This window comes from Megalobrama amblycephala, linkage group LG5, assembly GCF_018812025.1.
Source record: "Megalobrama amblycephala isolate DHTTF-2021 linkage group LG5, ASM1881202v1, whole genome shotgun sequence".
Lineage (NCBI taxonomy): Eukaryota > Metazoa > Chordata > Actinopteri > Cypriniformes > Xenocyprididae > Megalobrama > Megalobrama amblycephala.
This window is the reverse complement of record NC_063048.1, coordinates 16,050,851-16,077,469: the sequence shown is the minus strand read 5'-3', so window position 1 is coordinate 16,077,469 and position 26,619 is coordinate 16,050,851. Positions and strand designations below refer to the sequence as shown.

The window sequence follows — 26,619 nt, the reverse complement described above, 5'->3', positions numbered from 1 at the left end:
GTGAAGGAATGTTAGAGCTGATGAGCGAGAGAAGGAGGAACAAAGAGAGAAGACAGTAGTGGGGGGGGGGGGGGGTGGCATCATGTTATTAAAAGAGGTGAATGTTAAAGCTCAGCTTGCAGGCTGTAGTAAATGATGTCGGTAATAACAGTATGAATGATTAATGAATGTTGCTGTTGGCGGCATAAAAGGGGAGAAAAAATATGAAGACAAATCACAACTCATTCAGAGGAGCTAGTTAATCACACTCTCCTGTGTTTTAAAATAAACATACATGCTCTAAAAAGAATCCAGCCTGCCCATACAATTGTTAAATCACACACACGTACCCAGGCATATTTGTCCTGAGAGGACGAGTAATGTCCTCTTGAGTACAGAGCAGATCTGCTGGAGGAGAGAGAGGGAGTCTGACCGGACCAGAAACGTCAGAGGAGCTTTTTAGGGCAGGCACTCAGCATTGTTTGAGGGTGCTCAGAGAACCATCTTCCTCTTCACCTGTGCCGCTACAGCTTACACAACCCAAATAACCTCAACAGCTCAGAACAGCCTTGTAATTGTATCCAATGGTAAAAGTGTCAGAGTATGAGCACTCTCAGCGCATTCAGAGATGAGCACTCGAGAAGATAATGCTTCAGACGACACATACACGTGTGCTTCTCGAGCACCGCATCGCGTAACTGTCTGGCTTAAAACCATTAACGTTATTATACTTGTAAGAGTTCGGCAGACTCTCCTGTCTGCTGTCGTACCTGCTGGAGAAGAGATGGTGTTAATGAGTTCCGATGGAACGGAGACGCTCGCATACACAACAGCTTCAGTTAATGACGCCAATGACTTCTGAAAATCTCAGCTTCACTGCAGCTGTGGTGCTCTGTGCTCCTGACACATCAAGTTATAGCGCTCATGTGGGTGACACGGGTTCTAACATGGCCCATGGTGTTTCCTGTCACCCTTTATTGTACCCGCCTAATATAAAAGTCATAAGCCTGTGTCCACATGTCCATGTTATTTTGAGTTTTTGTCCTAACCAGGAACCTAAACAGGGAAGCGCAACAAAATACATTTTGGACATTTTGTTATTATTTCTGTTCTGCTGGTTCTTTGTGAAATCTTATTGGTCCAAAATCCTGCTTCACATGTATTTTCAACATCATATATAATGGCTCACTTTGCACAGAATCTTCACATTTAGTGAGGACACAAAAATTACATGACAAAGGAAACCTGTTGGTCACACATGGTTAGGACATGATGTACGTCTTTAAAAATCCTCAGCTCTTCCTTTGTGTTTTCAATTTGGCTTGTGCTTTGTGTTAAATTAAATGTCTGTGTGGGTCAATGACGCACAAGTTTCCACAATAAAGAAAAGAAAAAATATTTTTAAAGTTAGGAAAATCTAGTTTGAAAGATGCTTCAGTTGGCTAGAAATGATTTGTGTTGCTTTCATATTGTTTTGGAAATCTTCTGTGCCTTTAAGAAAAATTTCAATTTAATTACTCATATGGTCTAACCATTAAGTAACATATATCTTACACTTTGAATATGTATGTGAGTACATTATTTTGCCATTATTAAAGATTTTACATATATTTTTCAAGATATTTTTGTTTTCACGAATGACATGAATTATTAACCCATTAATATAATAAAATTTTGAAGGAGACTCAAAATTTTATTTATTTTTGAGGGTATATATTTTTTTACATTTAAAAAAAAAAAAAAAAGTATAAATAAAATTAAAAACATGTTCATCATAGAACATAGAACAGAGATAATTAAAAAACTGTAACAAATGTATTGCTCATTTTTAGCTAATGCATTAACTGACATTATCTAAAGGGACTTTATTGTAAAGTGTAACCGTATTTTTAAATAAATTAATAGATAAAAAAATATCGGTAACACTTTATTTTAGGGTATTTTAACTAGTTGCTTATTAGCTTGCATATTACTAGAATATTGGCTGTTTATTAGTACTTATTAAGCACATATTAATGCTTTATTCTACATTACCTTATTCTACTTTCTTAATCCTACCCAATACCTAAACTTAACAACTACCTTATTAAATATTAATGAGCAGTAAATTAGGAATTTATTGAGGGAAAAGTCATAATTAATAGTGAATATATGTTCCCTAAAGTGTTACCAAAATATCACATTATTGGCCTTTTGTACCGTATGTATTTGTAGGTCTGTAGATTTTGGGACGACATACGAGAAACTGACGGATAAAGTGATGATCAGAACCATGCTGAGCTATCTGTACGTCTGTCCGACCAATAAGAGGAAGGTGAGTGTGTTCAAATTCATCAGAGATATGGATGCATAAAACTGTCAGATAGAAAATATCAAGCTAATATAATTCTTGCTCCCACTCCCCTCTCTTCCTCAGATCCTGATTTTATCTGATCCGGAGGTGGAGAGTAGTTTACTTATCAGTTCAGATGAAGGAGCCACTTTTCAAAAGTTCAATATTAACTTCTATATCATGAGTCTTCTGTTTCACCCTACGCAGGAGAATTGGATACTGGCCTATAGCCATGATCAGAGGGTATATACACAAAAACACACACACACACACACACACACACACACACACACACACACACACACACACACACACACACACACACACACACACACACACACACACACACACACACACACACACACACAGTCTCAAGAGGATCTTGTTCTACTGAACAATTAAAAGCAGATAATGTGGATAATTAAGTGTGAGTGAGATAATTACCTTTGTTGGCTGTAGTTAGGGATCTTACAGTGAATGTGTCTATTTCTCTTTTGGTTGTAGCTGTATAGCTCGGTGGACTTCGGTAAAAAGTGGATTCTTGTTCATGAGAGAGTAACTCCGGGGCGATTCTACTGGTACGCCTTTCTCTCTCTCTCTCTCTCTCTCTCTCTCTCTCTCTCTCTCTCTCACAATCACACACACACACACACACACACACACAGACGGAGTCATTTTTTTTACTGATCATCAATCTCATATAACACGCCTACAGTGCAATTTCACACTGAAAATTAATCTGACTGCAAGAATATACCTGCTCTCACACACACACACACACACACACACACACACACACACACACACACACACACAACCACATACTGAAAATTAATCCAATATTAAACCCACTCTCTACATCCAATACACTGACACTGATAAACTTATACACACACTTTCTATGCCTCTTTCCCTTCTCTCTTTCTCTATCTGTCGCCATCTATCTTATGTCACTTCTCTCTCCCCTGCACTTCATATTATCTTATGTGTGGAATTTAGATCAGGTTTTTTATTTTAATCCCATCAGTGTGAGTTTGCATGTGTATATGTGTGTTTTTGTGGGGTGTAGTCAGAATAACTGGTTGCCTGTCACATGCTCGATGAGCTGTGGAGATAGCCAACAACATGTCTTCACCCTTGGGTTTAACATCCCTCTGCACTCACACATTCCTCTACATTCTTTCCAACACACACACATACGCACACCCAACCTGCTGGGTAGTTTTATTTAACTCAACTATTGTTTAAAAATTACTATATGGCCTACTTAAAGTGAACTCAAAGTATTTCGGAAATTAACATTAATTAATTGGTTTAATAAATGAACATTTATTAATACGTTTAATTACGGAAGCTCTGAACCACATGGTGAAAAAAAAAAAAAAAAAAAAAAAAAAACTTGGTGGGGAGGGGAAAAAAAACGAAAACATATCTCGTTATTTCAACATAATAAGTCGTTATAACGACATAATATCTCGTTATTTCAACATAATAAGTCGTTATAACGACATAATATCTCGTTATTTCAAGATATTAAGTCGTTATAACGACATAATATCTCGTTATAACGACATAATATCTCGTTATAACGACATAATATCTCGTTATTTCAACATGATAATTCATTATAACGACATAAGTCGTTATTTCAACATAATAACTCTTCATGATCTATCAAGTATGATAAAGGACATAAATTTATCAACGTCCCCAGTGGCGCAACGCTAAAGTATTGGACCGCCTGTCTACCTTTTACTGCGATCGCCGCGGTTTCGAATCCGCCTTTTGCCGAGTTCGTTCTTCTCTAGTTTCACATCACATATCAAAAAAGGCATTCATTTTCAATAAAAATTAAAACAATGTTATAAAAGTGCAAATAACCTGCCTAACGAGTGTTTAATAACATTAAAAGTATTTATTGGGCAGGGTTAGCAGCATGTTCGATATTACCCACTAGAGGGCAGAATAAGACAGGGAATCAATTAAAGAATGCAATAGTTATGTTGACCTACTGTTACAATTTGGTGCTCCAGAATCCCAGAGGTTTATCATGGGAATTTGCGTTCATCCCAGGCTAACCTTTATTGAGGTTAAATTTATTAGACCATAGTAAATAAAACAATTTACAGTGCAAATGTCAGGGGTGTCAAACTTACAGCCCGGTGTCCAATCTGATTTGAACTATAATAAACATAGAGATGCACTAGTCCAGGGGCCAAAAACGTTTTTAAGCGGGGTTTTTTTTAATTATTATTCTGGGCTTGCAAACAAACTGCTTTGTAATATTTTCCCAAAATTTCATCTTTGTATTTACGAAGTATGTAAGCATGACTTTAACACGCTGAATACGGACACAAAGAGAACAGACCCGCCAGCAGAGGAACTACTGTAGCCTACCATGCACAAGCTCACTGTTCGCGAAAAATAGGGAGAATAATATAAATATTACAGTGGGATTGATATGAATATATCTCCGAAGGCAACTGTTTTAAGAAAAGTTTTGATGGCTTTTCCTCTTATCTCAATATAAAGTAGTAATATTCATTCAGTCCGTCTGCTGATTTTGTAGCCTGGGTGCCAGCCCGAACCCCGCCCACAACATTTTTTGGACGGGAAGTTCGGTCTGGACTCGATCCATTGTGGAGTAATTATGCTTGGCTCCCAGAAGGCCGAGCCAATCAAATTGCCAGGGCGGGCTTCAATCGATGATGGACAGGCTATCTGCGGTTACGTAACCACCCACGTCATTAAAGAGCGCTTGGGGAGTTTGATTGACAAGCGATCTAACCAATCAGAACGCCGCATCCGCCATTTTGTCCGACAAAGCAGTCAGGAGTTAGAAGATTAACATCGGTGGAGTTAAACTTGAAAAATTGTGCATATTGACGTCTTTCCGCGTTTGAAACAACATTCATTCTCATGTTCATTCATGTTTATTTGATGCTATAAATGGACTAGTAGAAAGAGATGATCGGTTAACGAGCCTCTTGAGCTGAGGCGCTACAGCAATCTGTCACGATCATGGTCACAACACATTAAAGAGCCACAATTGTTTTATTGTTTGAATTTTTTAATAACTACACAGTTTGAAAGCTGGGACTTTGTTTAATATGATAAGTTACCTGCTCTGTCTCGTCTGTCGATGTGTTGTCAGTTTCCTCTTTGCTCCGCGATGTATTTTCCACTCTGTGTGGCGTGACAGCGGCACGGCTTGTCGGACAAAGCAACAGTAACTAAGGGGGGCGAGTCTTTGCGAAAGGTCAATTAGTTTACAACAATGATGGCTGTTGTTGAAGAATTGAGATGTGTAGATTCCGCCATCGCGTCCGTTATAGAAGATATCGACAGCGCATTAATTTTAAAAAAAGGAACAGAGGACCACGATCAAGGCATTTGTCGATGGGAAAGATGTCTTTGCCGTCCTTCCTACGGGATTCGGCAAAAGTTTGATTTATCAGCTGGCCCCGATGGTCGCTAAGAAGAGTTCTGTTGACAACTATGTGTCGCTCAACATACGTCACTTACTCTGTAGCTCTGATTGGTTGTAGGTCTATCCAATTGAGGTCTTTCCTGGATCGGTTGAAATACGCCCCCATAATCAAAGCCCAATGGAGCAGTATCAGACTCATATTCTGACTAGAATTGAGTATGACCACGTCAGGCTACTGATTTTGTTTTGTTATGTAGCATAATTTCACAAAGCTAAAGTCAGACCAGACCTAGTCTTTGCTGTTAATCTTGAAATTATTCAGTAATTTAAATTAAAAACAACTGCTCATGCTCATGTGCATAACATCTTTGACTGTGATAAAAATGCCTCTAATATCCAAATGCCAGTGTTTGCCTCTAATATCAAAGAGATGTTTGTTTAAGGCCAGTTTGGCCTGTGAAAAAATAAACAACAAATAAATTTGCTTTAAAAAAAATCTGCAACCAGTATCAGAATCAGACGTTTTGCTTCTTATAAAAATTGAAATTGGCCATGATAAATCAAAATAGATGCTAATAAAAAATATTAAATAAAAAATAATTTAAAAAAATCGAATAGTCTTTTCACTGTAAAAAAAACAAAAAAACAATGCAGTTTTCTTGCAAATTAATTTGTTGTTCATATGTTTAATATTAATGCATCTATCAGCGCACTAAGGTTATTATAAGAAGAAGGTAATTCGGCCCGCATATGGTTCATTTCTTTCCAGTCCGTCCCTCAAACTAAAATGAGTTTGACACCCCTACTGTAGATGCTATTTACACTGAGTGAAAATACCGATACATCCTATTTATACTAAATGACAATAGCAGCATTTTCACGATATGCTATTTATACTAGGTGAAAATAGCGATATATTCTATTGACACCATGTAAAAGTAGCCTATCAGTTCTTTGCAAGAAGTGTAAATAGTATTTAGATGCTGTAGGCTAGTATTGGCAGATACTATTTGTACCTCGGTATTTTTGTACAGGATGCAATAATATCAGAGTGATTATATTTATTAAAATTATTAAATGGATGCTGCATTATTAGGAGAATAAAACCCCTCCACTTTCCACCAACCCTACTCAATGAACACTTTTAATATTATTAAACACTTGTTCACATTTTATTTCCACTTTTTGAACATTATTTTCATTTTATTGAAAATGTATATGATGAGAAAATAGAAGTGAGCTCTATTATTGGGTGAGCCCTACATGCTATTGTTACGCCACTGAATACATCAAATTACAACTGTCCCTTTTTAAACTTGAGTGGCCCAACCAGACATTGGAGCTATACTGTAAAGAGTGTTTGTCAACAAGGGACGCTATTTGCACTTACTGTAAATAGACACTCCGTGTCCTATTATTTCAATATTAGCACCTATTTTGATTTTGATATCTTTAGAAAATATTACAAAGCAGTTTGTTTGCAAGCCCAGAATAATAATAAAAAAAACCCCGCTTAAAAACGTTTTTGGCCCCTGGACTAGGCTAGTGCATCTCTATGTTTTATTATAGTTCAAATCAGATTGGACAGGTTGGTTTCCCTCCCCACCAAGTTTTTTTTTTTTTTTTTTTTTTTCACCATGCGGTTCAGGGCTTCCGTATTTAATTGATAAAAATGTAATTAAATAAAACTGCCCAGCAGGTTGGTCAAACATTTAACACAACTGCTGGGTTTGTCCATTTTCAACCCACCTTTCAACCCAACCCAACCCAACCCAGCATTTTTAGACTGTATATACAGTGGTATGCGAAAGTTTGGGAACCCCTTGCAGAATCTGTGAAAATGTGAATAATTTTAACAAAATAAGAGAGATCATACAAAATGCATGTTATTTTTTATTTAGTACTGTCCTGAGTAAGATATTTTACATAAAAGATGTTTACATATAATCCACAAGACAAAAAGGTAGCTGAATTTATTAAAATATCTCCGTTCAAATGTTTGGGAACCCTTGATTCTTAATACTGTGTGTGGTTACCTGGATGATCTATGACTGTTTTTTTGTTTTGTGATGGTTGTTCATGAGTCCCTTGTTTGTTTCTGAGCAGTTAAACTGAACTCTGTTCTTCAGAAAAATCCTCCATGTCCTGCAGATTCTTCAGTTTTCAAGGATTTTTTTGCATATTTAATTCCTTTACAGCAATGGCTGTATGAATTTAAGATCCATCTTTTCACACTGAGGACAAATGAGGGACTCAAACACAACTTTTAAAAAAGGTTCAAACATTGATGCTCCAGAAGGAAACACGATGCATTAAGAGCCGGGGGGTGAAAACTTTTAAACAGGATGAAGAAGTCCAAATTTTTCTTATTTTGTTGAAATTTTTTTTTTTTTCATTTAGTACTTCCCTTCGGAAGCAACAGAAGATACTTGCATGTTTCCCGGAAGACAAATTATGTACAATTTACCTTGATCTTCAAATTATAAAAGTTTTCACCTCCCGACTCTTAATGCAAACTTTCGCATACCACTGTATATGCACACACACACACACACACACACACACACACACACACACACACACACACACACACACACACACAGTCAAACCAAAAATTATTCAGAAATTTAGGATATTTTTGATATATTTTTACTAGTGGGTGCAGGACACTATAGTTCATTTATGTAAGTGAGGATAGCTATATATCTATATACTATAGTGAATAAACTATTAATGAATTAAATGTTCAAGGTGTCTGAATAAATTTTGGTTTGACTGTAATATATATATATATATATATATATATATATATAAAACACATCTGTTTTTTTTCTTCTTTTTTTGCTGGTTTGTGCAAAACACACAGACAAAATGGAAAAGTTTAACCTTGGACTATAATGGGTCTGAGTTAAACGTCTGTCTGAGATTGAAAAATATATTTAATCTCAGGCATATAATTAAAAGGGGTGTTATTCTCAGAGGTAAGATGTTGAGAAATGGTTAAAACTCTGACTGTGTGTAACGCGTTGCTCGCGCAGGAACACACGACGCAGAAGATTAAGTTCAAATAAGTCTTTACTTAGGAAATCCAACTGGTACAGGCAGGAACGCAACACAACACAAAGCATATGGGACCGGACAATGAACTTAGGGAAGACAGGAACTTATGCTGCATTCCAAGGCAACCCGTAACCCGTGTTTTTCCAACCTTCTACCCGTGAAAGTGCACTGGAACAGCAGTCATACCCGTGACTTCCCACCCATGAACTCGTACTAATTCGATGTACTCCCAGTTATGGGTTCTGACATCACATAGCCCATGAAACAACAATGGCAGCCCCTACGGATGCTGTGTTTATGCAAGTGCATGGCAAAATAACGTAAAATACAAGGTATAACAGCTTCTCTTGCCGTATGTGCCGTTTTCCTCCTCTGTTTCCCTCAAATAAGCAAGGAGTAAGCACTTTGGCGATAGAAATAATTGTTAACGTATGGTCCACCATGTTGGTTTGTTTATACTCAGGCAGTTTTGTGCTTGACTTGCCTGGAACGCTACAAAGTCGTGAGTCGTGATTTGAAGTCGTGACTTGCAGGCTCAAAAACCTGCCTGGAACACAGCATTAAATACACAGATGATTAACTAAAATGACATACAGCTGTGAAAGATCTAGTTAATGTCCATGGTGATAGATTGTGGCGGGAAAACGGAACAAAGGAGCATGTGACAGATGAAAACCAAAGCAAACAGAATGTGACTGAGACCGTGACAGTACATCCCCCTCCAGCGAGGCACGTCCTCGTGCCGTAATGGAACATCAAAAGGGGAGGGCCGGAGGGGGTTTTGGAGGTGGATGGAGTGAAGGTGAGAGGGCCGAATAAGGACTTTGGAGGATGACGGCCAACTGGGAGGAGTAGCCAGATGGTGGCCCAGGCCACAGCCAGGATGGTGGACCATGGTGGCGGTGCTGGAGGGAGGAGACATGGTGGTGAAGGCTTCAGCGCCACCTTGGGGACGAGCGAGGGCGACGGCGATGACGGAGGAGGAACCCACAGCGCAGATGGAGGGCTGATGGAGTGGAGTGACGCTGAAGACCCAGACGACCTCAACGGAGCCGCAGCAACGACCCCCCGAGATGGATGCAGGGATCCGGAGGCCTGAGGTGTAGCTGGAGCGACCGAGGGCGGAGGCGGAGCCTGAGGGAGGGCGGAGCTAGCCGGAGTAGTAGGGATGGAGGGCCGGAGAGCAATGGATGGCCCGCAAGTCCATGGCGCAGGTGACGCGATGTCCAACCCAGGTGAAGCCGATGGTTAGAGGGAGCTCCGCGAAGCCAAAGTCTCAAAGGTCCCAGCAGACAACAAGGGAGGGAGGAGCGCAGGTGGAGTCAGTGCGACAGGTCGAGGTGGAGTGACCAGGACAGAAGCCGGAGGCAGAGCCACGGGATCCTCACACCCAGAAGGAGGTGGCTCACGGTAGGCCCGCGATGGAACCACGTCACTGAGAGGAGATGACGGTGGTACAGCGGGACTGATGGGGGACAGCTCGGGCAGGACAGCAGATGTGGCTGGGGTCTGGGAAGAAGACTGGGACGACGGGCTGACCAAAACATTTAGAAGAGGAGGTGGGAGAGGGAGGCTGGGTGGGACCAGTGAATCCAGAATAGAACAGGTAAGATGAAGGGTTGCGTCAGTGTTGTAGTCCAGAAACTCACTCTCAGTGATGGGCGGATGGGCGGGGCTTCTGACCAACCCCTTGATTCCCTCGGCGAAGGATGGGACAGCCAACTCAGACCTCTCCTCAGATGGACGCTCCTCAGGCTCTGGTGTGATGTCATGCTCGGTCGCTCCTCCAAGCGCGGGCTCTAACATCATGGTAGAGTCGTTCACTCCATCTGCGGTGGGTTGTTGCTGTCTTTCCTCGCTGTCCATGGGTTTCTGGCTGGGCACTGGGTTAGACGGGGTTCTGGATCGGGGGCCGCATGCTCTCCAGACACATCAGCACGGCTTCCCTCCAGTTCACTCCGGTGGTGTCTGGGAGGTTGTTAGGGTGGTGAAAGTTCGCTTCCGATCCAGAACAGGGCCTTGAGGGCTTCATCCTCCAGCTGACTGGTGACAGCAAGACAGTAGAACCCTAATGTAAACAAAAAAAAATCATGACTCTCCTGAGCCACTGCAATGAATTTTACCCATTCATCCATTGGGTGGTCCAGACTTCTGTGACACGTTGCTCCCGCAGGAACACACAATGAAGAAGATTAAGTTCAAATAAGTCTTTACTTAGGAAATCCAACTGGTACAGGCAGGAACGCAACACAACATAAAGCATACAGGACCAGACAATGAACTTAGGGAAGACAGGAACTTAAATACACAGATGATTAACTAAAATGACATACAGCTGTGAATGATCTAGTTAGTGTCCATGGTGATAGATTGTGGCGGGAAAACAGAACAAAGGAGCACATGTGACAGATGAAAACCAAGACTGAGACCGTGACACTGTGATTACTGAAGGGGTTTATATGTAATATTATTTTGGTAAAACTTATACACTTTCAGTAAGGTTCAGTTTATGCATTTGTTATCATGAACTAACAATGAACAATACTTCCTCTTCCTGTCCAATCTGGGTTAGTGTTTAAACACATTTTTGACTTTTCAAGTTATAATTATACAATTATATGTATAAATTAACATTAATATAGATCTATGAATGCTGTAAACAGGTTGTTCATTGTTACTTTTAATCTTAATACATTGAACATTGTTGTAAAATGTTACCATAATTTTCCCCCTAATTTTCTTGTCACCCTATTTTAATCTCAGCTTGTTTTCTCTTACTAAACACAGTGCAATAATAATATTGTGAAATGGTTTTACAAAATAAAACAACTCTTTTCTATATATATTATAAAAAGTTTTCATAATTTTAAACAGCCATTACTCCAGTTTTCAGTGTCATGATCATTCAGAAATCATTCTAATATGATGATTTGGTGCTCAAGAAAACCTTTATTGTTGAAAACAGTGGAGCTGCTTAATATATTAGTGAAAACTGTGATACTTTTTTGGGTTCTTTGAAATACAATTTTTTTGTAACATTCTAAATGTCTTCACTATCACTTTTTTTCAATTTAATGCATTGTAGCTGAAAAAAATTATGATTTAAAAAAAAAAAAAAAAAAAAAAACTGATCCCAAACTTTTGAACAGTAGTGTACTTATAATTCTGCAATGTAGATGAGTGAATTGGTCTTACTTTGATCAGGAACTCACTCAAGCTGTTATAGCTCAATGATGGACCACTTCCAAATCACTCTCTGACACTTGAGATTGAGGATACAATTTTATCTTTAATTTCATTGCCTGCCAACTCAAGGGACCGAGACTTCTGCAGTTCGCGGCTCACACACAGAAACAGTAAGCGACATGCAGAATTTTAAGTCAAGATCACGCGTTTGTTATGTTGAGATCATGAGAAAAATACGTTGTGAGCACAAGAAAACAACCTTTTTGAAACTAAAAGAGAAGTTTCGAAGAAGGGGTTTAATATGAGATGTGCAATGAGAGAGATGTTCAAATTCAGACTGAGATTAATATTAATCTGAGAATGTAAAAGGGGCTTAATATCAAACTAGGGCTCTGTAGAGGTGGAATATCAGATTTTTACTGAAAGGTTTAATTTTGGATTGTAAGAATGATTTAATATCAGATTGTGACCGTGTTAAAATTGACTTGGAAGAAAATATGGATAACAAAAGTCAAGACGTTAAGATGATTAAAAACTCAGAAAGAGGATATGATAGTGAATGTGGGTTACAGGTGGAAATAGGTAAGAAATGAAACTGTGTATGCGATGGAGAATGGTTTGTGGGAGTGAGGTGTGTGTGTCTGTGTGTGATTAATTGCTATCAGAGTAACAATAAGGATTCACTGGAGACAGACTGTCTCCTACTGGAGCAGTGGAATTATGCTGTCCATCACTATCCCTCCATCCTTCCCCTCTCCTCTTCCATCATGCCATCACTCTCATGCTATTACTGTGCTCATCCGTCCGTCCCCTGCTGGTACCTCCTTCTCTTTCCTTCCTTCTTCATCTCCTCTCCACTGGAGTCCTTCCTGATTGTTTTCCTCTCTTCTGTTCTTTTTTGTTTTCTGTCTTTTCCTTTTTTCATTTTCAGGGCGCTGAGTGGTCTGGATAAAGAGGCAGAACTGGTGCACATCGAGGCTCGAACTGACAGTGGACGTTAGTCTCTTTCTTTTCCTTTGTTTCCCTCTTTTTCCCCTCAGATTTTTTTCTTTCTTTCTCCTGCTTTCTCCTGTTTCTCTCTTACTCCCTTCCTTGCTCTCTCGCCCTCTCTTTCTTAGTTTCTCCCCAGCCTCCTATGCTTTTTTTGTCTGTGTCGCAGTGAAAAATGAAAAGATGAATTGTGGACAACAGTAAATTCAATAGTAAATGGTTCTGGCTTCGTTCTGGCAGACTGTTGTGCTTATGTTTTATCCTTGTGGGACAGTGTTGTGCATTAAGCTCTATTGATATGAGCCTGACACAACACAACAGGCCCTAAGCTACAGACAGTCTAACAACAACAATACATTTAAATGTGTTATGAGTGATGCAGTGGGTTATACCAAACTAAATTTGAAGCACAGGCACATGTAGAAGGTGCCAAAAGCTTCTTTAGTTTTCAGACAGTAGGGTCATTCCATGTCAGATCAACCAAATTTTGGAAATTTCTCCCGCTAAAATTTTTGATTTTGTTAATATTTTTTCTGAAGAAAGAAAAAAATTAATAGTGATGAAAGCTAAAATATTAAATTATAATAAAATATTAAATAAAAATATTTACTGTGTTCTTACTATTCCTATGAATTTTATAATATTTACATGGGGTTTGCTGTTTTATATTTCCATTTATAGCTGAGTGAGCGTGGCCTTAAAGAGTAATAGCGTGAACTGTATGGGAGTGCTCATTTTAGCTATTTATGGAAATGTTTGTGCAAATGTTTGTGTTGGTTTTATCCGTCCCTATTTGTTGTATTTATTGACTTGTTTTAACTCTTGTTCTTAATCATCTTGTGTATTTATTTATTAATCATTGTGAGGCAAGAGTTAATTTGTAAAAAATGGTATGCTCCAATTAGTAAGCGGGAAAATGTGTGCATTTAAAGAAGCCGTCACTAGTGGAAGGGAGTATTGGATGACGGATTACGGTTTGAGTGAATTTAAACAAGGTTATATAGCACTGCTTGAGCGCACTGAATCTCTTGCCTCAATAGTTAAAGAGGAGAGTTAGTTCTGTTTTAGTACCTAACAGTTCTATTTTTTAGACTGTATTTATTGATAACCTGTTTTATTTCTGCTCTTAATCATATTTATTTTCAAATTTTGCACATCTGTTTGTAATAAACACTTCTTTGGAGGCCAACAACACTCCTGTGTTTACATCTTGGTGCGATTCTCCTTGTGACTGCTTGGGTCCCTATCACATTAGGTCTTTTAGTAAATTCTGTTGTCTTTAGCAATCTGTGTTGCATCATATGGCAATGGAGACAATTCAAAAATGGGAAAAAGCATTTTATGTTTTCCCCCCTAAGTTTGCATGCATGTAATTCAATAAGTAACTTGAAGATATCATAATATCCTTTTAGATTTTGGATCTTAACAATCCTTTCTTTTGGTATCTTCATTTTAAAGGCCCTATTGTTCATTCCCATATATCGGGGTCCCACTACCGCCATGAGTAAATGTTGAACAGTACCCTTTTCCAGTAATCGAAAACCATGTTTTTTTTTTTTTTTTTTTTTTTTCAAAACTTAACTTTTCTTAAGAACAAATCATGTTAAACCTAAAAATGTATCTTCTTTCCTTATATCAAAACTGAACATAAACATTTTAACAATGTTCAGTGCCAAAAGTACATTGAAATGGTCCAGATGAGGCACATTCAATTGCTCTTAATTGTTTATTCGTAAGATTCTCCAACCCCAATTAAACACACCTAAACCAGATAATCAAGGTCTAATTAAGCATACTAGAAACTTTCGGGCAGGTGTGTTGGAGCTAAACTTTGCAGGACAGTGGCCCTCCAGGACCAAGTTTGGACACCCCTGTTTTAACTGATTCTGGAGCTACCATGAGTTAATAGACCTGGGAAAAGCAACCACAGCTGCTTGCAGTGAGCCACATTTGGGTTTTGACCACTCAGAGTGTGTACAGTTTAAGAATATACTCATGGAGCCGTGGACCTCTGGTTGAGTTAACATGGAATGACCTAGAAGTAATCAAATCCCTTCTAAAAGAAGGATTTAAACCAGTTCTTTCAGTCTATTCTACAGAAATATTTAATAAGCCATATTATCTGTTTATGATATGAAGAGGAATTTAGTGAATTGCAATTCGATTAAAATTAGTAATGCATTCTGGGAACTGAAGTCTTCTTCCACTCTTTTAACATCTGATGATATAATGAAATCTAATATAGACTTTTAAACTTAAAATGGCTTCCTTATATTTAAATTTGAATTGCAATTTAGTCCCAAGCTTTGCAATTTCAATTTAGTCCCAAGCAGTATTGAAATAGTACACTTGCAATAATACAGTGCCCTCCACAATTATTGGCACCCTTAGTAAATATGAGCAAAGGTGGCTGTGAAAATAAATCTGCATTGTTTATCCTTTTGATCTTTCATTCAAAAAAATTCACAAAATTCTAACCTTTCATTTAAGTAAAACATTTGAAAGTGGGGGGAAACTCACATTATGAAATAAATGTTTTTCTCCAATACATGTTGGCCACAATTATTGGCACCCCTATACATTCTTATGAGTAAAATATCTCTGAAATATATTCCTATTCATATTTACATTTTTTAGCACACCAGGGTGACTAGGAGCATGAAATTGTCCAGCCATGATTTCCTGTTCCACTGGACTATAAACATGAGGAAACACAAAGGCCAAATTCCCTATATATGAATGAATAATCATTTATCACAATGAGTAAAACCAAAGAATATAGTTCTGATGTGCAGAAAAAGATTGTTGAGCTTCAAAAAAATAGAAAGTGGCTGTAAGAAAATAGCTAAAGTATTGAAAATCCCCATTTCCACTATCATGGCAATAATTAAGAAGTTCCAATCAACTAAAGATGTTACAAATCTGCTTGGAAGAGGACGTGTGTCTAAATTGTCCTAATGTGAAGTGAGGAGGAAAGTTTGAGTGGCCAAAGACCCTCCAAGGATTACAGCTGGAGAACTGTAGAGATTAGTTGAGTCTTGAGTCTCAGAAAGCCTAAAAAATGTATCAACACCTACATCCCCACAAGTTGTTCGGGGGGGTTTCAAGAAAAATCCTCTGCTCTCATCCAGAAACAATCTCCAACATATTCAGTTGACTGGAACTTCAAACGGGAACGGCTTCTATGGTCAGATGAAACTAAAAAAAGAGATTTTTAGCAGCAAATTCACCAGATGGGTTTGGTGCATACATGGATAAAAAGTACCCCATGCCCACAGTTAAATATACTGCTGGATCTTTAATGTTGTGGGCCTATTTTTCTGCTGGAGGTCCTGGACATCTTGTTCAGATTCATGGTATCATGGATTCTAGCAAATACCAACAGATGAAAAATCATAACCTGACCGCTTCTGCTAGAAATCCAATAATAGGCCATGGTTGGATCTTCCATCAGGACAATGATCCAAAACAAACATCAAAACCAACACAAAAATGTTTCCCTGACCTGAACCCTAAAAAAATGAGTGGAGTGAACTGAAGAGAAGAAGCACCAATGTGGACCCGGGAATCTGAAGGATCTGGAGAGATTTTGTATGAAGGAATGGTCTCTAATCTCTTGTCAGGTGTTCTCCAAACTTATCAGGCATTATAGAAAATGACTCTGTTATCTTGGCAAAAGGAGGTTGCAAAAAGTTGAATAAAAGGGTGCCAATAATTGTGGCCAACGTGTTTTGGAGAAAAACATGTATTTCATAATGTGATTCCCCCACTTTCAATTATTTTCCTTCAATGAAAGGTTATAATTTTGTGAATTTTTTGAATGAAAGATCAAAAGGATAAACTATGCAGATTTATTTTCACAGCCGCCTTTGCTCATGATTACTGAGGGTGCCAATAATTGTGGAGGGCACTGTACATTGATATTAGTATACTTACTACATAAAGTATACTTAAAAATATACTTGAGCATTACTTAAGTATACTTAATAAAATTAACTTGAAGTATACTTATTTTTCGTAGGGGTAGCTATATTAAAATTGTTCCCCTTCAACCGCTACAGACACATAGACAATAGAATCACCAGATGTTTGACATCAGTTAAAAGTTTAACAAAGCTTAACATTTAAACTTTAAAAAATTGGGTCCCACTTTATATTAGGTCTCTTTAACTGCTGTACTAACATTTAAATTAATAATTTGATACAATTAACTTATTGTAATTAATTTCTGTAATGACATCTATAATTACACTGTTGACCCTTCCCTTAACTTTTAACCCACCCTTAAACCTACCCATTCCACTAAACCTGTCCCTAACCTTACCCATATCCACATTAGTTGCAGCTAAAGTCTTTTGCTATACAACATAAACACAATTTGAATGTGTTTGTACATATTTGTGCTTATTTTTTGTAAATATATATAATTAAGTACATAGTAGATGAAGACACCTATAGTGTGACCTGTAAGTGATTAACTCACAATGTAGAGGGTTGCCCTTCATCACAGCACTCAAATCTTATTTGCGCATGGTGCATATTCAGTCTTGACTTGTTGAGACATACTGCGTCAGGTTTGAAGTCAGTGAAACACCATGTTTCAAAGTAAAAGTACAACCAATTGGAGCGTTTTTTGAGATAGTCATACTGTGCGTCCTCCCCGTGTTTAAATTTAACCTTTAAACGTCATATACATGTAATATATATAATAAAAAAAATCTGCATTTTATTAAGTGAAATAGGTAACAATCCTAATCTGTTGTTTCTGTATGGGCTTCTTATTTTCTTTCTCTCTTTGCTTTCTCCTTTCTTTCCCTGTAGTTCTACTCCCACCCCCTCTTTCTCTCCCTTCTGAGTGAGGATGGATCACTAGTAGAGAGACTGATAATGGAGAGCACTGATTAATTTGGCTAGACATAGAGATGTGTGGGAAGTTTGTGTGTAAGTTCTAGATTGTGTTTGTTGTGTGGGTGTGTGTGTGTCAGCGAGAGTGAGAGATATTGATCATCTGTTTTTTGTTTGGTGTAGATCAAGGCATTCTTGTGCACAAGCGTATCCTGTGTTGATAAATCTGTGTTTGTGTCTCACAGAAATGCAGTATATTACCTGCCGAGCACAAAAGTGTTCAGAGGAGGGTAGGCAGTATCCATTCAGTGGCCGAATTGACACCAACTCCCTCGTAGTGCAGGACCAATACATCTTCTTACAGGTACAGAAATGTGTGCGTTTCATAAAGTACATAAGTGTATGTGATTTAGACTGGTGTGGGAGATACCAAAAAAAATGTGTGTGTGTGTGCCATCTCTGTCTGACTCTTTTCATAGTCCTCCTTTTATCTCTGTCAGTGACATGTAAGTGAGTGATAACCACTGAAACCAGGCTCTCCATCTTTAAGTTCAGTCCAGGGGAGGACGGGACAGGTTTTTGAGTGAGAATCCCAAACCTGGACCCTCCTCTGTCAATACAAGCAGCTTTCTTTTGACTTTTGTTGCTTGAAGCTGTTGGATTTGACTTGACAGAGAATAATGAGGATATTGATTCAAAAAGCACAGGAACAAGAGACTGGCTGACACCCCACACCTCTCGCAGGAAAAACTGAGTGTAGCACCATCCTCACCCTGTAAAAGTGAACACACGCACACACACACACACACACTGCTTCATTCTTTGGACATCTAAGCTCTATTGACACTGGATCAATTGAAGCGTTGGAGCCCTAATGTACTATGTTTACAACCTTAATAGCTACAATCTACTTGACAAGTAGCAGATTGTATACAATATGTGTGTGTGTCCAGTTTCACCAACATTTAGTAAATGCACTTTAAAAGTTTGATATCAGTCTGACCAAACCAATAGTTTGTTGCCAAAATGCTTCTTTAGATTTTTGTGAAGTCAGACTAAAAGACAAGAATAAATTGTGCCTCAACCTCGTCCAACAATTGGACTACAATTGACGTTGTATGTTTTCCTCAAAAGAAAGCTACGTATTTAATCCTTCAAATATTCAATTATGCATTGTCATGTACTTAAATGCACACAAAAACAAAAAACAATGCTTTTACTTTATTATAAGTGTGCATGTAAAAGAACCCCACAAGGATACACAGGAAAAACATTAGGAATTACTTTGAAATAATTTTCACTCAGAAATTGCTAGTATATTTCACAAATAACTACAATGAAGTGGCAAGTAACACATTGAATTATATGTAATTTTTGAAGAATATCAATATTCAATGCCATTTTTGATACTACAAGGCAAAAATTGCCACAAAATCAAGGGGAATTTAAGGGCATAATAATAATAATAATAAAATTATTATATTTCAAAAAAAGAAATAATTTACTATTGTAATTCTGTAAACTGCACTGTAAAATAAAAAAAAATATTTATTTTACTGTATAATGCGTATGTCTTAATTTCTTCAATTGCAAGAGTTAAACCCTCTAGCATTTATGTTGCCATTTCTGTGAAAACATGTTTACAAATGCCGCATTATAAATCTAGTGAAAATGCTGTAATCATTTTTCCACAAAAATGTTATGCTGTGAATGCTGCGCATTGCTCTCCCAAATGCTCACAGCACATGCAGAGATAGTTTGCTGCATTTACCGTGAACCAAGCCACTCTGAGATACTAAAAACATTGGATCATGAGCAATGGAAAGTCACTTCTATGACAAACAAGCAAACATGAGTTCTGACTGGTGTAGAATGCTGATCTGTTGTTAGTCCTTGTAAATGCTTTCTGTAACGTGTGTGTGTGTGTGTGTGTGTGTCAGCTAACCACAGCAGGAAGAACCACATACTTTGTGTCCTATCAGCGAGGGCCCTTTAGGACCATACAGCTCCCTAAATACTGTCTACCCAAAGTAAGATACATGCCACAGCACTAGCTGTCACAAATACGTTGTCAAATGAAATGTATGTGGCTTTAACAGCAGTTCTCTGTGCAGGACATGCATATTGTCAGTACAGATGAGGGGCAAGTTTTGGCAGCAGTTCAGGAATGGAATGAAAATGACACCTACAGTCTGTACATCTCAGACACACCTGGAGTCTACTTTACCCGCTCGCTCCCAAACCTCCGTACCTCCCGTGGTCTCGCAGGAAACCTCATTGTGGATGTCTACAAGGTCTGTGAATATGTAGTATGGCCTGATGGTGCTTGCCAAGTAAGTTTAAGAAGTTGACCATCTCGAATGTTCACAAACACATATTGTGTGCAATTAGGAAAACTTTTGTAATTAGCATGGCTTTCTCCAGGAATTTTTAAAAGTAGTACAGGGAACAGTGCAATGCAGCACAAAACATCAGTGTTTGAAGTTATGCCATTAAACACTATGAATACAAAGAAGAGAAGAAAATCTGATAATGAGAGCAACTGAAAACATCCAGAAACTGAAGTGTAAGCAAAAATGCAAAGAGAATGAGGATTATCTGCAATAATGTAGAACCTGATATCCTTTCACTCTCCTCTTTTTGCTTCTAACCAAAGAATCTCTAATCTCTGTAATTGTGTATATATATATATATATATATATATATATATATATATATATATATATATATATATACCTTGGTCTGTTTAAATACTCGATTCTGATTGGCTGGAAGGTGTGCAGTAAAACTGTTTAATGCACAGGTAGTTTCAGTCTGTTTGATTACAGATCGAAATTAATCCACCACTATAAACATTGGTAACCATAGTAACACAGTTACGCTTGCAAACTGAGTGAGAGACATATATGAAAGCGTTTATTTAGGTAGGCTGAACGGATGATTTTTGCATATCGTTTCATTTGTATGGAGAATATGGCAATTTTGAGAAATGGGCCCAGGCACAAGACGAAATAGAAGACTTGGAGAAGACGTTGAATGACAAAAAGCGGCACAAAGAATTAACACCAGCAGAGCTAGATAGAAGACGACAAAGATGAGGTCAATACAAAAAAGACAACTAAATGGGCAGTTAACACTTTCAGTGACTTTTTGCGAAAACCAATATAAGGGGTTTATATAAGGGGTTTGACATTAACAACTGCCAACGCGCCAAATCTGAGTGGGTTTCAGCAGTGCCATAACGCAGTTACTACTACTAGCCAATTTGGCATGTCGAATTTTATATATATAATATATACATTTTTCAATTGTAGTCCAAAATAATAAACTAAGTACAATGTAGTGGTTTCAAAAATATAGATTTTTTCGATATTCATATCGATACTCAAATATCTGAAACACTTCCAGTACTCATTTTCTGCAGAACAGTTACACAATACCAGCTGCATTTTCTTGCTCTCTCATCTCTCCGACAGCAAGTTGACACACAAACCCTCCTCCCCTCACTTACTCATTTCATTTGCTCTGGATGAATATTGTTGGTGTTACAGGGCTTGAATTTCAGCATCGTATTGCACATAATTTTACTCATTCCCGTAGATTTTGTGCTCACATGAAGTGCGAGCTCATAAAACCTCCTCTCGGTACTAAATTGAGTTATTTTTCGCTACTTATCATACATACTTAAAAAGTCAAATACACATAAAATAATGTCAAATGCTGGCCTTGGTGAGTATTCATGTAAGTTATGTTTTAAGTGAACATAGACAGTTGAAAATGTGAATGCATGTGTAACAGCATATTGGATCCGTGCATCAGTTCTTAAAGTGACAGCAGCCTAATATACCTGCTGCCAAATTATGAGATAGTATTAAAAATATCTATATGACAGTTTTTCCCCATGGTATTGATGTCAAAATTGTGGCCAGTGAAAATGCTGAGTGGCTAGTAACTTAAAAAAAGTTAATGTCAAGCCATGATTATATATATTGTATATACATATTATATTGAACACAGAAAAAAAAAGGTAATCTAAGTAGTTCAGCTTATTTTTTCCTGTCCTATAGGTGTCAGGTGTTAGTGGGTTAATCATAGCCAATAAAAAAGAAGACATGCAGATGAGAACATATATTACCTACAACAAAGGCCAGACATGGAGATTACTACAGCCTCCGGCAAAAGACACTACAGGACATGACATCAACTGCAACCTGGTGAGAACCGCTGGACAAATTTATCCAGATATACATTTCCATGAAGACACTGCCAAAAAAGGCATAAATCACCAACATAAAAGTAGGTGAAATACTATTTAACATAAACCAGCCATGTTGATCCTATTACAGTGACACACCCACTGCAACCACAGCAACGCCCACGTTTATTGAAAACAGCTACAGCGTGAGACACACCCACTATATATATTACATTATACTCAGACACACCTCGTTTCTCGTTTTATGCATTTTTACAGTGCAGCCCTGCAGAGAGGAACTCCTTTAGTCTCACAGTGAGATGAGGGTGAACCACCAGCTACCAAACAGTAGCTCTGAATTCAGAGATTTCTGATGGTTTGATTAAGACACACTACCTTCTCTGTATCTTTGTAATGACTTTCAATGATGTTTTACACTGTTCTGGAAGATTGGTGGTTTCAATTAAGACATACTTGAACAACTTGAGTACATTTATCAGCAGATCTCAGAAAATCTTAATTACTTTTTTTCTGCTGCACCAAAAGACAGTGGGCTTGCACAGTGTTTGCACATGTGTTGTCATTCTTTAGAAAGACAAGATGAAACAAGTTTTTTCCAGTCCTTGTGCTTTGGTTATTTTAGGGCTTATTACCAACTTTAAATAACCAAGAAGAATTCAGAACAATAATTCAGAAGCTTGTACACACAGCTACCTTGTGAGAACAATAGTTTACTGCTTACTTGCATATGCAATTAGTTTTGCATCACTAGGTGGGGGATTGCATTTGTTTAACTGTATTTTTGATACTGTATTGATGCTGAATTCTAATTGGCGTAATCATATTATGATTTTTTGAAGCCCTAAAATCAAAGATTTGATTTTGTTAGTTTCTGCAAGAACTGGGTCACACTAATTGTAAGGGATACTAAAAATGTGGACAGAAGCTAGGGAGATCTGAAATGGATTAATTTGCACAGCTTTTGAAAGCTGATGCTAGTTGATGCAGGGGAGATTATGCAGATAAATGTAAATGTATTGAAATAAAATTTAATACTGTGTAATGTTCTAATTTTCAGCCGTCGTGCTCTCTGCACCTTCACCTGCAGATGTCTGAAAACCCCTACACACCTGACACTATCTCCACCAAACACTCCGCTCCAGGGATTATAGTGGCCACAGGTGTGTGTGTGTGTAACTGTGACAATTCCTATATTATTTTTTTATGGTCCCCTAAGTGTTTCTGATAAATTAAAGTGAAGAAGTGATATAAACGTGCATGCTTTTAAATGCAGACGTAGTTTGAGTGGCCATATCATGGCTTTCAAGTTGTCTTTTTGTTTGCAGCTGCAGAGTTTGGAATGATTGGAACAAAAACTCATTTCACTCTATTCTTTTGCTTGTCAGACTCATTATAAAGTTATCTTCAAAACCCAAATAGCTTCTTGCATGAGTCTAGATAGATGCATGCTCAAAAAGTTAGCCATGCAGAGCACGCAGAAAATATGACCGGTGTCTTCCACATTCATAATTGCCTGTCATGTCCGACAGCTGTTCCGCAATCACTTTTCCATGCTCAGAGTGTATAAATATGGGATTTGATTTTTTTATTTTTATTTTTGTCACTTCCAGCAGCTTTACCAAACGTACTTCATGATGACTGTGGTCTTTCAGGGCACTCATACTCAACTGGCATTAACCCCACCAGACAATGTGCACCAAGAATTCATCAGGAAATCATAGATTATTGATTTAATATTATACTCTTGTGCAAAGGCAAAATGTAACTGCACAATTGAGTTAACTAAATGACTTAAATCAGGTCTTGTTGACCATGGGTTTTGAAACTGGAGTCCATGAAACCCCATGGGATGCAAAATATTTTGAGGGGAAAAAAGATTTAAAAATGTGAGATTTTTAAGGTACTTAAGATAAGAATGAGATGTGTAATGTTTTTACATTTACCAAATTTAACATCTGCATACAGTTTTTGACAAAAAATGTGTTTTGTCTCAGATATGCTACAAACAAAACAAAAAACATAAATTTACTTTGGTGCAATGACATTATAGAAGCAAAATATTTCATATGGGAAACAATTACTTTTTTGTCTTTGGAGTGTCACACAATTTCTCTGATTACATCTTGCTCTGCCGGTGCCAGCTGACATCAGGAATCCCTCTTAGGCCCTGTTTACACCTAGTATTAAGATGCGGTTTGGTCGATCGGTTCACAAGTAGACGAGGGAGATGCATATCCGTTTACATCTGGTGTTTTAATCCGTCTCTTTTGTCCACTTTCAACCTTTTCATCTTAAAGGGTTAGTTCACTTTCAAATGAAAATTACCCCAAGCTTTACTCACCCTCAAGCCATCCTAGGTGTATATGACTTTCTTCTTTCTGATGAACACAATCAGAGAAATATTAATAAATATCCTGATGCATCTGAGCTTTATAATGGCAGTGAGCGGGATCTGAAGTATGAGCGAGTATGAGCTGAAGAAAATGCTTCCATCCACATCCATCATAAACATTCTCCAAACAGCTTTTGGGGGTTAATAAAGGCCTTCTGAAGTGAACCGATGCATTTGTATAAAAAAATATCCATATTTAACAAGTTATGAAGTAAAATATCTAGCTTCCGCCAGACTGCCTTCCGTATTCTACTTACGAAAAAAGTGTAAAACTCTCGCAGTTCAAAGCACTTACGCTACGTCCTACTCCTTCCATATTCAACTAAGCTTAACTGACACAACGCCAGTTCCGTTTTTTCGTAATTTGAACACGGAAAGTGGTCTGGCAGAAGCTAGTTATATATCTATATCTAAGAAAATGGTGAGCCAACAGCAATTTAAGAAGTGTGTTCCTCCCTGTCCTCATTATATTACGAACGGGGATACACATGACTTTTGTGTAAGCTGTTTGGTAGCGGAGCATGCCCGGTCAGCTCTCGAGGGAGCTGATTGTGAGCACTGTGAACTGGCTCTTCCCGGCTGGCTCTTTTCTCACAGAGTGGCCAGCTCTGCGTTCCCCGCTGTGCTGGTCCCGTGGCTGCTGAGGCAGTTCGGTGACTGCACTCGTGGTGTTCACAGATGGACATGGACCTTCAACCTCTGGGTCCAGTGTTCAGCCTCGGGATCCGGAAGCCCTCTCTGCAGCTTCTTCCACGCCAAGCAAACACCTCATGCTGAGCGCGTCTAGTTCTGGGGAGCTGGATGTTCTCAGCATTGAAGCAAGTGATTTGGGACTCTCCAGCCCATTCACTGCAGTACGAGGAGTTGGTGGAGTTTGTCTTTTCATGCCGTGGCGAAAATTAATATCGATTGGCCGGCCGAGAGATGGGAAGTGTATAAGAAAAGTAAATTAGATGAGTACTTCCTGCAATCTACACAGCAGCCTCCATGTCGGGGGTTTGCCGTACTTTCAGGATCTCCACATTGAGGTGTCGAGATCCTGGTAAAGGCCATATTCAGCTAGGCTTTCAAGTCTCTCAGTGTATTATTATTTAGCTATTGCGGGACTTACCAACTCTGCATCATCCCTTAAAGCCCCGACATTGCCCACCAAGCCATGCTGTCTTAAATTTTGCTGGTGGGCATAGCATATATGGCAGCAGGTCAGGCTGGCGCTTGTTTACACACAATGGCCATCCTTCAAGCGTATCAAGCTGACCTGCTGAAAGATTAAGATGAGGGTGAAGGGGTGGGGCCCAACAACATTAACGAGCTATGTCAGGCCAGTGATCTTTCTCTCCGCTCCACTAAGGTGACGGTCCGCGCCATCGGCCGCTCAGTGGCAGCTTTGGTGGAGACGGAGAGACACCAGTGGTTGAACCTCTCAGGCATCAAGGAGAAGGACAAAGCTTTTCTCCTTGATGCCCCGTTGTCGCCTCTTGGTCTCTTCTGCGATGTTGTTGCGACGGTCGTCGAGAGATTCCAGGATGCCAAGAAACAAGCCTCAATGTTTCAGAGGTTCATACTAGAGGGCTGCATTGGGTTTGGGCTCCCGCAGGACCCAACACAAATCTCGCGGGAACGGGCGGTTTTACCTTTGCTGCGGGCAGGAGTGGGCGGTCAGAAAACTTTGCTGGAGACCCACGGGGAATGGTGGGACTTGGCGTGTAATAGAAATGGAGTCAACAAATGAAGATGAGAAGAAAATAAAAGTGGCTCTTTACATGACAAAAGCAAAGCAAGACAAGTCAGACACTTGGAAACAATTCTTAAAATTTTTAAAGTTTTATTTTGAGCATTCTCGCATCTAGTGCGCCATCAGAGAGGGCATTCAGTGTGTGTGCGGGCGGATCATGGAAGAAAGACGCACAAGTCTGCGACCGCAGTCAGTCAGCAATATACTTTTCCTTCATAGTAATATGGAGTAAGCAATCATGTTTAAAGTCTGTTATTCTGGATGTTAACTTGAACGAATTTAGTCTGAGAGTCTTTGTTTAGGCCTATTTTCACAAGCTCTGAGAGGAAGTCCGCAGGAGCGGGTGGGAGTGGACACAAACATTGTGGGTGCGGGAGGGAGTGGAACACGCGGGTTGCGGGAGCGGGCGGTCCTGGTCAGACATTCAGCGGGAGCGGGCAGGTGCGGGTTAAGG

The 26,619-nt window shown here is 38.7% G+C and overlaps 1 protein-coding gene and 1 long non-coding RNA gene across 2 annotated transcripts in view; one reads left to right on the top strand and one right to left on the bottom strand.

Moving 5' to 3' along the window:
- LOC125268566 overlaps nucleotides 1-2,892 on the bottom strand; it is a 33,406-nt gene extending 30,514 nt beyond the window's left edge. Inside the window, exon 1 of the long non-coding RNA XR_007184929.1 lies at nucleotides 2,756-2,892. This is a non-coding gene — a long non-coding RNA (uncharacterized LOC125268566). The remainder of the gene's footprint in view (nucleotides 1-2,755) is intronic.
- The window catches only part of sorcs3b (sortilin related VPS10 domain containing receptor 3b), a 112,091-nt gene that overhangs the window by 44,158 nt on the left and 41,314 nt on the right, over nucleotides 1-26,619 (top strand). The window contains 9 exon segments of the mRNA XM_048190845.1: nucleotides 2,194-2,293; nucleotides 2,396-2,554; nucleotides 2,816-2,889; nucleotides 12,919-12,983; nucleotides 18,068-18,186; nucleotides 19,763-19,852; nucleotides 19,937-20,116; nucleotides 21,890-22,036; nucleotides 23,096-23,198. Coding sequence (XP_048046802.1) covers nucleotides 2,194-2,293; nucleotides 2,396-2,554; nucleotides 2,816-2,889; nucleotides 12,919-12,983; nucleotides 18,068-18,186; nucleotides 19,763-19,852; nucleotides 19,937-20,116; nucleotides 21,890-22,036; nucleotides 23,096-23,198 — 1,037 coding nt within the window.